This window comes from Mustelus asterias, chromosome 13 (genome assembly GCF_964213995.1).
Source record: "Mustelus asterias chromosome 13, sMusAst1.hap1.1, whole genome shotgun sequence".
NCBI classification, from domain to species: Eukaryota; Metazoa; Chordata; class Chondrichthyes; order Carcharhiniformes; family Triakidae; genus Mustelus; species Mustelus asterias.
Window position 1 is genome coordinate 5,125,429 of NC_135813.1, and position 17,414 is coordinate 5,142,842.

The window sequence follows — 17,414 nt, forward strand, 5'->3', positions numbered from 1 at the left end:
CATTGGCCCTGTAAACGTGTGCATTATTTATACAGTTTTGAATTGAATCCCGCCGCCCGTTTGGGCAGCGAGTTCCGGATCAGGAAGGAATTCTCCTCACCGCTCTCCTGGTGCTCTTTGCTGCAGCTGAAGTGTTCAACTTGGGGAGAGGAGGGGAGTCACAGGTCAGCTCCTGCGGGGGTCCCGTCTGGGCTGGTCACCGTGAGACAGTCGCGAACGAGGACCCCGAAAACCCGCCCCCCTCAAACATCCCACTTCCAAATACAAGACGTGAATTGTGGTAGAATCATAGAATCCCTACAGTGCGGAAGGAGGCCATTCGGCCCATGGAGTCTGCACTGACTACAATCCCACACAGGCTCGAGGGCCACAACCTCAAACATTTACACTAGTCCCCCTGACACTAAGGGGCAATTTAGCCAAGGCCAATCCACCCAACCCGTACATCTTTGGACTTAAAACCAACCATTAGATCCAGCCTGATCCAAAATCTTATCCCATCACTTTATTAACTCTCCTCACACCCCACCCCCGGCCGGGAGTCTGCGATTGGGTTTGTTTTGAGTTAATAACTTGGGTAAATAGTTCCATCAGAGAATCTCCCTCTGGACGCAAATCTTTCACCCTCAGTGATGATAAGGAGGCACTGGAGGGGTGGTAGCACACTTAACCCCTCACTGGCCAACATGCCACATTCAGTCAAGATGCTGTGAGTGTCCGGGACTTGGCTCGTGTCGAGAGAGCTGACGAGTTTGTCTCTGCTGGTCCCTGGGTTCCTGATTTAGCGTGTACAGCATTAGAAAATCATTCCCTATACATGTTACGGAGCAGTGATTAGGAGTGTTTACTATGCCTAGGGTCAGCCAATGCTTGGGTCGTTCCCTAGTGATTAAAGGCAGCCAATAGGATCATGCAGAGGCCGGGCAGCGAGTCCAGGTGGTCACCGGGGATGGGGTTTCTCTCTGGGTGTTAATATCAGGGTCAGCGCAGGGTTGGAGCCAACTTCCCCGATAGTTAGTGTCAGATTTACACAGCGGCTCTGGCCATTGGTTGGCAATGACGGCCCTTCCCACCCAAGCCTCGGCTCAGCCAATTGACTCGGTTCCACTTCTTTAATTAGGTCCCCCCCCCCCCCCTTCCCCACAACGCAGACCCCTCAAACAACCCCACCCCCAACACCAGGACTTCCAATCAAGTCATCGATTCCCCTCGGCTAAGCGGCTGGGTGGCCTTCCTCTACTCTCCATTTCTCTAATAGGCCAAGCGCTTGTGCCCGTTACTCCTCACTTCCCACCTCCCCCGGTCTGGCACCCCCTACACCGTGTGTTCTTCCACCCACTGGCACAGTCGCTTGGCATATTGGTCGGGGTCGACAGTGGAGAAGGATTGCCCCCGGTACCGGATGGACTTCCACAGATGTTCCAGTTTCTTGCGGAAGCCGTAGACGGTGAAGATGTCGATGATGCCCACAAAGTAGCGGGACTGGGCGCCGTCGATGACATGCAGAGAGTTCCGGAAGTTGGGCAGCAGTCGGCGGTTCTGGACGGTCGTGTCCGCCAGCTCCAGCTCCGAGCCGCCGCTGCTCTTCGAGGACAGGGTGGCGCCGGGGATCTCCTTGACATGGCACTCGTCCGTGCCGCTCACCGTCTCTGCCACCAGAACTGCCGAATCTTCCTCCACCAACCCCGGGACTGGCGTCCCCACCGAGGCACTGGGACTGCCTCCACTGATCGACCTGACAGACACACAGACACAGAGAGGGTTCGTGCATTCATATAGAACCTTTTACCACCTTAGGACCTTACAGCCAATCAGGTACCTTTGTATAGCTTTTGTTGCAATGCAAGGAAATGTGACCAACTTATGCGCACGGAGGCACAGTGGCCCCAGGTTCGATTCCCGGCTTGGGGTCACTGTCTGTGTGGAGTTTGCGCGTTCTCCCCGTGTCTGCGTGGGTTTCCTCCGGGTGCTCCAGTTTCCTCCCACAGTCTGAAAGACGTGCTGGTTGGGTGCATTGGCCGTGCTAAATTCTCCCTCAGTGTACCCGAACAGGCGCTGGATTGTGGCGACTCGGGGATTTTCACAGTAACTTCATTGCAGTGTTAATGTGAGCTTTACTTGTGACACTCATAAATAAACTTTTAAAAAACTTTATAATGGTCAGATAACCTGTTTTCAATGATGCCGGGTCAGGGATAAATATTGGCCTCAGGTTATGAGGGAGAGCTATTTATTTATTAGTGTCATAAGTAAGGCTTACATTAACACTGCAATGAAGTTACTGTGAAAATCCCCTCGTCGCCACACTCCGGCGCCTGTTCGGGTACACTGAGGGAGAATTTAGCATGGCCAATGCACCCCAACCAGCAGGTCTTTCAGACTGTGGGAGGAAACCGGAGCATCCGGAGGAAACCCACACAGACACGGGGAGAATGTGCAGACTCCACACAGTGACCCGAGGCCGGAATCAAACTCGGGTCCCTGGCGCTGTGAGGCAGTAGTACTAACCACCGTGCCGCCCAGCAAAATAGCGCCATTGGATCATAGAATCCCTATAGTGCAGAAGGAGGCCATTTAGCCCATCGAGTCTGCACCAACCACAATCCCACCCAGGTCCTACCCCCGTAACCCTACGTATTCACCCTCTTAATCCCCCTGACACCAAGAGGCAATTTAGCATGGCCAATCAACCTAACCCACACATCTTTGGTATCCACCCAAGAGGGTTGGGGGTGGGGGTGGGGTTGGGGGTGGGGGTGGGGTTGGGGGTGGGGTTTGGGGGTGGGGGTCCCGGTTTAATAGCTGATCTGGAAGACAGGCCTGCTGGACAGTGCAGCTCTCGCTCAGTACTGGAGCACCAGGTCGGATTTTCTGCTCCAGTCTCTGGAGTGGGAGTTGAACCCTCAAAACTGCAGACAAACATGTGATGTCTGTGTACCCGAACAGGAACACATTGCCCAGCATTGTCCTAGAATCACTCAGCACAACAGGAGGCCATTCAGCCCATCCAGTCCTGGATCTTGCTAGTTGAGACTTTAGGCCCATTCGAATGCTGGATTGGCCCCAGAGGGGAAGCAGACCACCCCCCACCCCCATGCCCCCTGACTCCCCCCCCCCCCCCCCCCCCCATGCCTCTCCAATTCTGCCCCCCTGTGCCCCTCCAACTCCGCCCTCTTGCGTCTCTCCAACTCTGCCCCCAGCGTCTCTCCAACTCTGCCCCCCCATTCCCGTGCCCGACTTCCTCCCTCCCCATGCCCCTCCAACTCCCCCCCCCGTGCCCCTTCAACTCCCTCCGCGCCCCTCCAACTCCTCCCTCTCCCATCCCCCTGCGCCTCTCCAACTCCGCCCCCAATTCCCCACACCCTTCTGACTCTCCGCCACCCCCTGCACCCCTCCGACTCTGCACCCTCACCCCTTCGTGCCCCTCCGACTCCCCCCATGCCCCTCCAACTCGGCACCCCCCCGTGCCCCTCCTCCTCCTCCCCACCCCGCTGCGCCCCCCCCACCCCCCCTCCTCCTCCTCCTCCCCTCCCCACCCCGCTGCACCCCCCTCCCCCCCCCGCCATCCCCGGCTCCCCCGGGGATCGCTGCCGCTGCGTTTACGTACTTCTTGGTGCGGAGAATGACATTGGCAAAAGACCAGCTCTGCCGACGCTCATCAAGGTGCAGGGGCTGATGGGCCAGCAGGAGGCTGTAGTCCAGAACATTCAGTCCTTTCAGATACTCCGTGTCAACTCCCACCTGTCGAACGAACCAGGACCTTTGCTGATCTGGAACAGAAAGTTTCGGGAATCCAGAAACATCATAAAAAACACAAGACAGATTCACAGGCTGGGTACAACGGGATGTGTTTATTCATTCACAGGATGTGGGCATCGCTGGTTAGACCCAATATTTATTGCCCATCCCTAATTAGCCCTTGAGAAGGTGGTGGTGAACCCGCTGCAGCCCCTGAGGTGTAGGTACACCCACAGTGCTGTTAGGGAGGGAGTTGCAGGATTTTGACCCAGCGGCAGTGAAGGAACAACCGATATATTTCTAAGTCAGGATGGTGAGTGACTTGGAGGGGAATCTCCAGGTGGTGGTGTTCCCAGGATCTGCTGCCCTTGTGCTTCTAGGTGGGGGCGGTCGTGGGTTTGGAAGGTGCTGTCAAAGGAACTTTGGTGAGTTCCCGCAGTGCATCTTGGAGATGGCACACACGGCTGCCATTGTGTGTCCGTGGTTGAATTTCGAAGATGGTGGATGGGGGGCCAATCAAACGGGGCTGCTTTGTCCTGGATGGTGTTGAGCTTCTTGAGTGTTGTTGGAGCTGAACCCATCCAGGCAAGTGGGGAGTGTTCCATCACACTCCTGACTTGTGCCTTGGTGGACAAGCTTTGGGGAGTCAGGAGGCCGGTCCCATTCACTTTCTGGTCAGTGGCAACCTTTATATGATTGTAAATTCACAGAATAATGTGCCAATCTGATCTTCCTCAGTTAAATCCCGTCTGCTGGAGGAGAGTGAATATAGCTGTGGGCAGATTTTTAAGATTTGTGATTGGAAGGGGGTGAAGAATTCTCCTTACCCAGGCAAATTGAGTTCCCCTCGAAGTTCAAGTCTTTTAGCACCACAATGACGTTGCTCCCCTCAGGGGCGGGATCTGTCCATCGACTCACCTGGCAACCCTTGATGTCATACCTGGGGAAAAGAGTAAGGTTACTGAGCACAGATTCCTGTCACACAGGCGGGGACTGGGGGAGAGGTGTTGTGATGTTAGTGTGTATAAAATTATTTTTTAAAAAAGCTAAGAGTTGTAAAATTGCCAGGTCTGTTTAAAAAAAAAGTTTTTTTTCCATGCCTATCGAGTTATAAGCGAAGCAAGTACATGGAGTACACAAAGTGAAATATTATATTGCCAGCCTAAGCAGTAATGCTGCCATGACAACAGAATGTGTTTTTTGAAGTTTGCCCAATCAATTTGAAACAGGAATGTGAATAGCAGCAGCCTATCAGATTTAAGAACATAAGAACATAAGAAATAGGAGCAGGAGTAGGCCATCTGGCCCTTCGAGCCTGCCCCGCCATTCAACAAGATCATGGCTGATCTGAAGCGAATCAGTTCCACTTACCCGCCTGCTCCCCATAACCCCTAATTCCCTTATCGATCAGAAATCTATCTACCCGTGATTTAAACAAATCACGGGTAGATTTGAATTTGTTGTTTTGATAACCTGTAAACCAATCCTATTGTGGGGGTTTTTGATATGTCATTGGGGGCATAAAGGCCACAGCTCCCAGCTCCAAACGGCCAGAAGACCACCTGCCATAGATCACAGCTCCGAGAGAGAGAGAGAGAGAGAGACAGTAACTGCTCTCTAACGGTGTAACAGCCACATTTATGTCTTAAAAGAAAGCTTCATCTCAATCGTAAAGGTACCAACAGAAGAACAGAAGACAGAAGAAAATCAGCAAAGAAGACAGAACATTCCGGAAGACGACAAACCTGATTGCATTTTGAGAGTGACTAAAAATTCTATATCTTTGTTAACAAGTGGGAAATGTATTTATCCGAACAGCATTCCATGAGAATAGTGTTTTATTTGGTTTGTTAATAGTTTAGTTAACCTGTTCACTGTTAGTTAGATAAATAAATTGTTGATTTTTCAGAGAGAGTCTAAGGGAGTTATTTTGATTTCACCACTAAAGGCTATTGAAGGGCAGATAATCCCCCTTCTCACACACACTTGAACAGATTGTGAAGGGAGGTACTTCTCTCTGAGTGATTGAGTGTTAGTTCTCAGAGAGAAGATCAACCCATCCTTTGTAACAAGGAATGATGGGATAGCGGGGGGGAGGGGCTGTGCGGGGTGGGGGCAGTGTAGGGAGTAGAGGAGATTTAGTGGCAGCACCACAGCTAGCTAAGGCCATTCACAAGAAGTGGATGGGATCCTATTGTTGGGGCTGTGCTTGCTGCTGGCACCATGCCATCCCACTTCATTCACCCTGTGGTGTCACTGCGAGCGACGGAGATCAGAAACTCTATCCACTCCCCCCCCCCCCCGCGAAACTCAGCCCCTCCATTCCAACTCGCAGCAAACCCAGTGAGAGCCGATATCAAAAACCAGGTTAAATTAACAATCCAGGAGATGGGGCTTTGGAACCAGAAAGGACTATTTAATTTTACTCTTGTGGGATCTTTCGTGTGGTTTGCTTTATGCAAAGACTTCATAGAATAGAATCATACAATCCCTACAGTGCAGAAGGAGGTCATTCGGCCCATCGAGTCTGCATCGTCCACAATCCCACCCAGGCCCTATTCCCGTAAGCCCACATATTTGCCCTGCTAATCCCCCTGACACTAGGGTCAATTTAGCATGGGCGATCGATCTAACCCGCACATCTTTGGGAGGAAACTGGAGCACCCGGAGGAAACCCATGCAGACAAGGGGAGAACTCCGCACAGACAGTGACCCAAGCTGGGAATCGAACCCGGGTTCCTGACGCTGTGAGGCAGCAGTGCTAACCACTGTCACCGTGCCGTCCCAATTTGAAGATATTTCTGCCTCTGTAACTAACTATGCTAAGCTTTAAAGCTAACTTAGCCACATTTTAAAACTCAGCTGGGAATGCTGGGACAAGCTTAGAAATTGACTGAATTATTTGAAAGAACAACGCAAGCATTGTTTTTTTTATAAGCAAAACAAAGTTTTTCATGAGCAAAGCCATCATGATCACAGCTGCAAACTGTTTGTGAAAGTTAGAGACACTGCTTGTATCTTGGGATTTCATAACACAGATAACCGCAAAGTTATAATGCTCTATGCAGCTATATGTGTGGGCAGTGTAGGTTTGGATGGAGTCTGTATCAGGACTAGTTTTGATGGTATCTGAATAAAAGCAAATTACTGCGGATGCTGGAATCTGAAACCAAAAGAGAAAATGCTGGAAAATCTCAGCGGGTCTGGCAACATCTGTAAGGAGAGAAAAGAGCTGGCATTTCGAGTCCAGATGACCCTTTGTCAAAGCTGATTGGTTTTGATGGTATCCATCTTCCTCTCTCTCTCTCGTAATCCTTTTTTCATTTTCTGTAATGTTAATTTTAAGTTTTTATTCAATAAAGGTTACTCAACGGGCCAGTGCTGTCTCCGCCTAATCTGAGGAATGAATGGACCTTACAACAAAAGACAATCGCCATTGTCACCCAGCTAATTTCCTTTAACTCTCGTCGATGACTTATTTTCAGTTTCATTATAGACAAAATCTGGCAGCTCTCTCAGCAATAGTGGAAACATTTTTCAGGACTGCCTCTGCGTGTTTTTTTTTAACATAAATACAATGCAGTGTTTTCTCTGACACAGTCTTTTCACACGTACTTTTCTTATTAATAACCCGGGAGTGCACGCGTTCACATCTCAGTGTCTGTAACTGAGCTGCGTTTAAACCAGCCACCCATCCCCACAGCGACAACACTGGTTTTCTGTACACGCACGGGGTGATGACGCACGCTCACAGACTTCTTCAGGAACATAAAGGACATTTATTAATTGGGAACATTAGGTGGCACGTTGGCACAGTGGTTAGCACTGCTGCCTCACAGCGCCAGGGACCTGGGTTCGATTCCTGGCTTGGGGTCACTGTGTGGAGTCTGCACGTTCTCCCCGTGTCTGCGTGGGTTTCCTCCGGGTGCTCCAGTTTCCTCCCACAGTCCAAAGATGTGCAGGTTAGGTTGATTGGCCAATTTAGCATGGCCATAATGTCAGGGGGATTAGCTAGGGTAATTATGTGGGGTTACGGGGATGGGGGCTGGATGGGATTGTGGTCACTGCAGACTCGATGGGCCGAATGGCCTCCCTCTGCACTGTAGGGATTCTATGATTTCTATTCTCTGTACAGAGGCCGACAGCTGCCTTGCAGCCCCAGTCACTGCATGGCCAGAATTCTCTGGCCGTTCACGCCCTTCCGCCGCTGCCACCGAAGACGGGGGGGATTTGGCACTCAGCCAAATCCCCGTTCACCGCAGCGGGACTGGAGAATCCCGCTGACGCGAACGGCTGGAAAATTCCGGCTCTTTTCTTCAGACTGCCTACTGCCTCAGAGAGGACTCCACCCCCTGGGGTGATTCCCCACTCCCCATGCCTCAGGCCAGCTGACCCTCTTCTGCCGTGTTGCCCTTAAAGGGACAGTCATCGCAATTGGCACACATGGACAGGTGTCGGTGACCACCTTGCGTTGCCAGGAGACACTCAGTGCAACTTGTATCCTGGGAGGTGCCGCATCTAGAAGTTGCTTTCATATTTTCACGCTGTTAAAGTTTTTTTATTGGTCACAAGTAAGGCTTACATTAACACTGCAATGAAGTTACTGTGAAATTCCCCTAGTCGCCACACTCCGGCGCCTGTTCGGGTCAATGCACCCTAACCAGCACGTCTTTCAGACTGTGGGAGGAAACCGGAGCACCCGGAGGAAACCCACGCAAACACGGGGAGAACGTGCAGGCTCCACACAGACAGTGACCCAAGCTAGGAATCGAACCCGGGTCCCTGGCGCTGTGAGGCAGCAGTGCTAACCACTGTGCCGCCCTGGTTTGGAGAACAGCACAAGGATTTACAGGCCGGTTAGACAAAAGGCGCATGAACACTATTGCTGCGTGCGCGGCCATCCTTAATTATGAGGGTCCTGGATAGAGTGGATAGGAAGGAACTTACTTCCTTAGTAGAGGGGTCAGCAACTAGGGGACAGAGATTTACAGTCAGGGGCAGGAGATTTAGAAGGGATTTGAGGGAGGGTGGTGGGAATCTGGAACTCACTGCTTGAAAGGGTGGTAAAGGTGGGAGCCCTCATAAGCAGCGTATAGATGAGCACTTGAAGCAAAACAGTAAGGGTGGAGAAGATGAAATATGAGGGTAAGCTAGCTAGTAAAATAAAAGAAGGTTGCAAGATTTTTTTTTAGATATATAAAAGGTAAGAGAGGTCATTGGACCACTGGAAAATGAGGCTGGAGAAGTAATAATAGGGGGCAAAGAAATGGCGGAGGAACTGAATGGGTACTTTGTATCAGTCTTCACGGTAGAAGACACCAATCACATGCCAGAACTTCAAGGGAGTCAAGGAGCAGAGGTAAATGCAGTGGCCATCACGAAGGAGAATGGGCCTTAAGGAAGGGCCTCTGCAGGATACTGCGAGGCCTGGATAGAGTGGACATGGAGAGGATGTTTCCACTAGTAGGAAAAACTAGAACCAGAGGGCTCAACCTCAGGCTAAAGGGACGATCCTTTAAAACAGAGATGAGGAGGAATTTCTTCAGCCAGAGAGTGGTGAATCTGTGGAACTCTTTGCCGCAGAAGGCTGTGGAGGCCAGGTCATTGAGACAGAGATAGATAGGTTCTTGATTAATGAGGGGATCAGGGGTTATGGGGAAAAGGCAGGAGAATGGGGATGAGAAAAATATCAGCCATGATTGAATGGCGGAGCAGACTCAATGGGCCGAATGGCCTAATTCTGCTCCTATGTCTTTTGGTCTCTCTCCATGTTGTAAAACTCAAGCTGTCAGTCAGGGGTTTACAGCGCAAGACCTTCAGATAAACACAGCTGGTGAAAGACCATCCAATACGCGACTGGATAAAACAATTCCTGAAATGATTACATACCTGTCAACAATTCTCTCGTCGGGGTAAAAGACACTCTGCATTACAATGAAGTATTTCTGTCAAGAAAGAAAAACTCTTCTCAGGAACCTGGGAACAGTAGTATCGTGGTTATGTAATTGGACCAGTAATCCAGGGAGCCGGACTAATGATCCGAGTTCAAATCTCACCACAGCTGCTGCAGAATTTAAATTATTTAAAATAAGTCTGGAATTAAAAATTAGCATTGAAGCGACAGTTATCAGAAAAAAACTCCATCACTAATATCCCATTAGGGAAGGAAATCTGCCGTCCTTACCTGGTCTGGCCTACACGTGACTCCAGAGCCACAGCAATGTGGTCGATTCTTAACTGTCCTCCGAAATGGCCAAGTGAGACATTTATTTGTGTCGAAGCAGTCTGCTCACCAGCACCTTCTAAAGGGTTATTAGGGATGGGCAATAAATGCTGGCCTTGCCAGAGACGCCCAAGTCCCATAGTGTATGGAATGTATTCAAGAGGCGGCTGGAGAGAGCACTTGGGGCGAATGGGATCAAAGGTTATGGGGAGAAAGCAGGATTAGGCTATTGAGTTGGATGATCAGCCATGATGGTAATGAATGGCGGAACAGGCTCGAAGGGCCGAATGGCCTCCTCCTGCTCCTATCTTCTATGTTTCTGTGTTTCTATAAATGAATAAAGGAAAGTTTCAGTGCTGAACCCACCTGGTCACCCTATTACAGAAAGGATATTATTAAACTAGAAAGAGTGCAGGAGAGATTTACTAGGATGCTACCGGGACTTGATGGTTTAAGTTATAAGGAGAGGTTGGATAGACTGGGACTTTTTTCTCTGGAGCGTAGGAGGCTGAGGGGTGACCTTATAGAGGTCTATAAAATAATGAGGGGCATAGATCAGCCAGATAGTCAATATCTTTTCCCAAAGGTAGGGGAGTCTAAAACTAGAGGGCATAGGTTTAAGGTGAGAGGGGAGGGATACAAAAGGGTCCAGAGGGGCACTTTTTTCACACAGAGGGTGGTGAGTGTCTGGAACAAGCTGCCAGAGGCAGTAGTAGAGGCGGGTACAATTTTGTCTTTTAAAAAGCGTTTAGACAGTTACATGGGCAATTGGGATTAGCTCAAGGGTTTAAAAAAAGGGCAGCATGGACAAGTTGGGCCGAAGGGCCTGTTTCCATGCTGTAAACCTCTATGACCTGCTCCCAACCTGGTGCTGAGATGCTGCACATTTCCAAGTGGCTGCCATCTTTCCCACACCCCACTCTCGGAAGTATCCCATTGGTTGTGAAGACCTCATTGAGATACAATGGTCAGAATTTTCGCAGAAACGTCCGGATCCCAATACCCTGGTGTCTGGTCCAGACGGGGCCCCAAACTCCTTCTCGTCAGAAGCCAGACCACTGGGGGGAGCTATTCCAAGAGGCAGCCTCCTAATTGGAGGACAAGCATCGTTCCCGAGACCACCGGCCCAATCATAGGACGTGATCAGCGTAGATAGGGAGCAGCTGTCCCCCTCAAGTCACAAGGGGACTCATACAGTACAATACCTACAGGGCAGAAGGAGGCCATTTGGCCCATCGAGTCTGCACTGACAACAATCCCACCCAGGCCCTATTCCCATAACTCCACATATTTACTCTGCTAATCCCCCTGACACTAGGGTCAATTTAGCCTGGCAAATCCACCTAACCCACACACCTTTGGACTGTGGGAGGAAACCGGAGCACCCGGAGGAAACCCACGCAGACACGGGGAGAACGTGCAGACTCCACACAAACAGCGGCCCAAGCCGGGAATCAAACCCAGGTCCCTGACGCTGTGAGGCAGTTGTGCCACCGTGCCCGCCCCAGGTTAGGGGCAGGAGGTATGTGAGGAAAACCTCTTTTACCCAGAGGGTGGTGACGGTCTGGAATGCGCTGCCTGGGAGGGGGGTGGAGGTGGGATGCCTCACATCCTCTAAAAAGTAACTGGATGAGCACTTGGCACATCATAACATTCAGGGCTATGGACAAGTGCTGGCAGGTGGGATTAGGTGGGACTTCAGGTGTTTCTGATGTGTCGGTGCAGACTTGATGGGCCGAAGGGCCTCTTCTGAACTGTGGGATTGTGTGATTAACCTCAGCAGTTGCACCAGGAGAGGCAGGCGCTGCAGGGGAGGGTAGTTGAACGTGAGTGCGCTCGACTTGGAAGGACCCCTCCAATGGAATAAAAATAATGGAATGATTAAAGGAGAGATGGGAGGCATCAGGTCCCATGGGAAAACTCCTCTGGGAGTGAGGGATTGAGGGGGGCAGGGGGTGCCATGAGGGTGGTTTTCCCTTCCTACGTCCCCATCAATGGGGTATGGAACCACCATCCTTCTGCGGGGAAGATGCCCCAAAGCTGGCAGCCTCCTGTCAGAAAGCCGATAGAATTACCCCAATTAGGGTCCTAATTATTTAAATTTATTGTCCTGGCTCCATTCGGTGGGAAGCCGATCCTCGTCCTGTCTTTCCCAGTGGCTGGAATGCTTCTGGGATCCAGCCCCAAGTCTGGGAAAATTCTGCCTCCAGTGATTCTATATAACATGGGAATCGAGTCAACTGAGCCTGCAGCCTGCCATAGAATCATAGAGGTTTACAGTATGGAAACAGGCCCTTCGGCCCAACTTGTCCATGCCACCCTTTTTTTAAACCCCTAAGCTAGTCGCAATTGCCCACATTTGGCCCCTATCCCTCTATACCCATCCTACCCATGTAACTGTCTAAACGCTTTTTAAAAGACAAAATTGTACCCGCCTCTACTACTACCTCTGGCAGCTCGTTCCAGACACTCACCACCCTCTGAGAAAAAATTGCCTCTCTGGACACTTTTGTATCTCTCCCCTCTCACCTTAAACCTATGCCCTCTAGTTTTAGACTTCCCTACCTTTGGGAAACAATATTGATTATCTAGCTGATCTATGCCCCTCATTATTTTATAGATCTCTGTAAGATCACCCCTCAGCCTTCTACACTCCAGGGAAAAAAGCCCCAGTCTATCCAGCCTCTCCTTATAACTCAAACCATCAAGTCCCGGTAGCATCCTAGTAAATCTTTTCTGCACTCTTTCTAGTTTAATAATATCCTTTCTATAAAAGGGTGGCCAGATGTGCCATTCCTGGTCTGGCCAGCAGGGGACAGTGCTTGTACAGGAATGACTGTGTCCAAACGAGAGTTAGTCTCAAAGCCTATATCGCTCTTTCACCAGGTTACAGATAGGAGAAATTTACTGAAGCTCCCACATTGGCAGCGACTGAGGACATTCTCCCTCATGGCTAGTTTCACAGTTTGTGCCCAGCGAAGAATTAAACATTGATCATTCTGGGGACCCACTCTGAACAGAGTTTTACTCCGGGAGCTCTGTCTAGCCAACAGGCGATAGGATATTGGCTCACAATTTGAATGTTGTGGCTTGACTTTAAATCTTAATTTTGGTCCATTTTGATCAGGTCAATTCTTTTTACTTTATTTCTATTTTGTTTTAGGTACCTTCGTGCGTCAACTGTGGACAGTTTTGGTCCTCTTATCTCAGGGCATTGGAGGCAGTCATGATGTGGAGATGCCGGCGTTGGACTGGGTTAAACACAAGCTGAGCAGAAACTGATAGCCAAGTTCCGCACACACGAGGACGGCCTCAACCGGGATATTGGGTTCATGTCCCACTATTTGTAACCCCCACAGAGTTTCACTGGCTGTCTTCATAGAAACCCTACAGTGCAGGAGGAGGCCATTCAGCCCATCGAGTCTGCACCGACCACAATCCCACCCAGGCCCTACCCCCACATATTTTACCCGCTAATCCCTCTAACCTACGCATCCCAGGACTCTAAGGGGCAATTTTTTTTAACCTGGCCAATCAACCTAACCCGCACATCTTTGGACTGTGGGAGGAAACCGGAGCACCCGGAGGAAACCCACGCAGACACGAGGAGAATGTGCAAACTCCACACAGACAGTGACCCGAGCCGGGAATCGAACCCGGGACCCTGGAGCTGTGAAGCAGCAGTGCTAACCACTGTGCTACCGTGCCGCCCGTCTTGTCTGGAGACAATACACATCTTTTTAGCCTGTCTTGATGCTCTCTCCACTCATGTTGTTTTGTTTCTTAAAGACTTGATTAGTTGTAAGTATTCGCATTCCAACCATTATTCATGTAAATTGAGTTTGTGTCTTTATATGCTCTGTTTGTGAACAGAATTCCCACTCACCTGAAGAAGGGGCTTGCAGCTCCGAAAGCTTGTGTGGCTTTTGCTACCAAATAAACCTGTTGGACTTTAACCTGGTGTTGTTAAACTTCTTATTGGAGGCAGTGCAGAGAAGGTTCACTAGGTTGATCCTGGGTATGGAGGGATTTTCTTATGAGGGGTAGGTCGAGTAGGTTGGGTCTGTACTCATTGGAGTTTAGAAGAATGAGCCGCGACCTGAAAGAAGTCTACAAGATTGTGAGGGGCATGGACAGAGTGGATAGTCAGAAGCTTTTTCCCAGGGTGGAAGAGTCAATTACTCGGGGGCACAGGTTTAAGGTGCGAGGGGCAAGATTTAAAGGAGATGTACGAGGCAAGTTTTTTTTTTTTACACAGAGGGTGGTGGGTGCCTGGAACTCGTTGCCGGGGGAGGGAGTGGAAGCAGATACGATAGTGACTTTTAACGGGCGTCTGGACAAATACGTGAATAGGATGGGAATGGAGGGATACGGTCCCCGGAAGGGGGTTTAGTTCAGTCGGGCAGCATGGTCGGTGCAGGCTTGGAGGGCCGAAGGGCCTGTTCCTGTGCTGTAATTTTCTTTGTTCTTTGACCTTATTGAGACATACAGGATTCTCAGGGATATTAACAGGGTAGATCCTGAGAGGTTGTTTCCCCTGTGGGTGAGTCTGGGACCAGAGAGCATCATCTCAGAGTAAGGGGGTCGTCCATTGAAGACAGAGATGAGGAAGAATTTCTTCTTTCAGGGGGGGAGTGAATCTGTGGAGATCTTTACCGCAGAGGGCTGTAGGGGCTGGGTCATGAAGTATGTTCAAGGCTGAGATTGTTAATCGGTAGGGAATCAAGGATTATGGGGATAAGTTTAAAGTTTATTTCTCAGCATCACAAGTAGCCCTACGTTAACACTGCAATGAAGTTACTGTGAAAATCCCCTAGTCGCCACACTCCGGCGCCTGTTCGGGTACACTGAGGGAGAATTTAGCACGGCCAATGCACCCTAACCAGCTCGTCTTTCAGACTGTGGGAGGAAACCGGAGCACCCGGAGGAAACCCGTGCAGACTCTGTGGGTGAAGTTTTACGACCTCTTTACGCCCGTTTTGCAGCGGGAAAATGTCATAAAATCGGGTGCGAGGCGGCTAGAGTGAATGGCGCCGGTTTTCACGACAGGTGGATTTCCGCCGCGGTCAGCCTCTCACCGGAAATGAGGCTGATTAATTTGTTTAAACGTGGATTTCCATGTGTTTAGTGAGCTCGGCACTCAACCATCCAGGTTCTCCTGCCTTTACGGCCTCACCGGGAGAGGTTCTCTCCGGTGAGGAAAACATCTGCTCACCATGAATGGGAAACAATGGTGTTGGCCTCATCAGTGGAACCGAAGGCCGTTGAGGCCCCCCAGGAGGCCGAGAGCAAGGTGGCGGGGTGCCCCTTGGGCAGTGCCACCCTGGCAACCTGGACAATGCCCACCAGGGAGGTGGGCCAATGGGGACGGGGCCATTGAGGGCAGGCCAATGGGGATGGGGCCATTGGGGGGCAGGCCAAAGAGGGGGCGGGCCGATGGGAACAGGGGGATCTGCTGCCACTCTGCATGCGATCGGTGGGAGAGGGAATGGGGGGGCTGCGATTGGTCTGGGTGGCGGGTGGGCGGCAGGAGCTGCATCTCCTGCCGCGGGCCCCTGCGATTGCGGAGGGGGGGGGGGGTGGTGGGGAGCTAGTTGAGGCTGCCTGCAGTAGCAGGGGCCTGACAGCTCTCTCTCTGTCTGTCAGACCCTTGCTACTGCACATGTGCAGCATCAGAGGTCTGCACATGCGCAATAGCTCCCTCTACAGGCTGTCTGGTCAGTTAAGCCCCGCCCACAGCCTCTCTGGACAGAAACTGACTCGTTCACCTTTTCAGAGACAGAGTGCATAAGATTGGGTGGGAAACCCGCCCCAAAAAATGGATCTGGAACTCTCCCATTTTCAGACTAGCTGGACACTTAGAATCCATCTTGTAAAATTCTGCTCGGTTTGTTCAATGTCACCAAGCCATTGAACAAATAAACTTTATTTACAAGGATGCCTCATTAGCTGCCTGCTTCAAGCCAGCCCATAATACACTCACTAGGAAAACTCCTCCCACTCGGTGCTGACTGATTGTTCAGATCATGTGACCCTTACTCAGTAAGGCTGCTTTTAAAGTGACAATCATCACAATTGGTGTTGCATTAACAAAGGGCGGCACGGTCGAACCCAGGGACCCGGGTTCGATTCCCGGCTTGGGTCACTGTCTGTGTGGAGGCTGCTCGTTCTCCCCGTGTCTGCGTGGGTTTCCTCCGGGTGCTCCGGTTTCCTCCCACAGTCCAAAGATGTGGGGGTTAGGTAGGTAGATTGGCCATGGTAAATTGCCCCTTAGTGTCAGGGGGCTGGCAGAGTAAATACGTGGGGTGACGGGAATAGGGCCTGGGGTGGGATTGTGGTCGGTGCAGTCGCGATGGGCCGAATGGCCTCTTTTTGCACTCGATGATTTTAATGGTCATGATATTAAAAGTGCACAGCTGAGTACCTGGAAGTGGGGTGCTGCGCGCAGTTCTGGTCATCACGCTACCAGAAGGATGTGGAAGCTTTGGAGAGATTGCAAAGAAGGTTCACCATCTGCTCCCAAGGGTTTGGCTATGAGGAGAGGTTGAATAAACTAGGATTGTTTCCACTGGGAAGATGGAGGCTGAGGGGAGACCTGATAGAGGTTTAGAAAATTATGAGAGGCACAGACAGGGTGGATAGTCAGAGGCTTTTTCCCAGGGTGGAAGTGTCAATTACACGGGGGCACAGGTTCAAGGTGAGGGGGGAAAGTTTAAGGGAGATGTGTGGGGGAGGTTTTTCACGCAGAGAGTGGGGGTGCCTGGGACGCGCTGCCAGGGGAGGTGGTGGAAGCAGCACATTAACAACATTTAAGAGGCATCTGGATGGGTCCATGAATAGGGAGGGAATAGAGGGATACGGACTGAGTAAGGGCAGGGGTTTTGTTTTTAGTTCAGGCAGGCAGCATAGTTGGTGCAGGCCTGGAGGACCGAAGGACCTGTTTCTGTGCTGTAATTTTCTTTGTTCTTTGAGTGAGAGTGTGAGAGAGAGTGAGAGAGAGAGTGAGTGCGAGAGAGAGAGTGAGTGCGAGAGAGAGAGTGAGTGCGAGAGAGAGAGTGAGTGCGAGAGAGAGAGTGAGTGCGAGAGAGAGAGTGAGTGCGAGAGAGAGAGTGAGTGCGAGAGAGAGAGTGAGTGCGAGAGAGAGAGTGAGTGCGAGAGAGAGAGTGAGTGCGAGAGAGAGAGTGAGTGCGAGAGAGAGAGTGAGTGCGAGAGAGAGAGTGAGTGCGAGAGAGAGAGTGAGTGCGAGAGAGAGAGTGAGTGCGAGAGAGAGAGTGAGTGCGAGAGAGAGAGTGAGTGCGAGAGAGAGAGTGAGTGCGAGAGAGAGAGTGAGTGCGAGAGAGAGAGTGAGTGCGAGAGAGAGAGTGAGTGCGAGAGAGAGAGTGAGTGCGAGAGAGAGAGTGAGTGCGAGAGAGAGAGTGAGTGCGAGAGAGAGAGTGAGTGCGAGAGAGAGAGT

The 17,414-nt window shown here is 50.9% G+C and overlaps 1 protein-coding gene and 1 long non-coding RNA gene across 3 annotated transcripts in view; both read right to left on the minus strand.

The window, feature by feature from the left end:
* The window catches only part of LOC144502391 (uncharacterized), a 680,705-nt gene that overhangs the window by 344,495 nt on the left and 318,796 nt on the right, over positions 1–17,414 (minus strand). The gene's annotated exons all lie outside the window — the stretch shown is intronic.
* pip5kl1 (phosphatidylinositol-4-phosphate 5-kinase-like 1) overlaps positions 1,315–17,414 on the minus strand; it is a 65,348-nt gene continuing 49,248 nt past the window's right edge. The window contains exons 7-10 of the mRNA XM_078227523.1: positions 9,628–9,683; positions 4,566–4,678; positions 3,608–3,770; positions 1,315–1,735 (exon numbers count right to left, since the gene is read on the minus strand). Coding sequence (XP_078083649.1) covers positions 1,315–1,735; positions 3,608–3,770; positions 4,566–4,678; positions 9,628–9,683 — 753 coding nt within the window. The remainder of the gene's footprint in view (positions 1,736–3,607; positions 3,771–4,565; positions 4,679–9,627; positions 9,684–17,414) is intronic.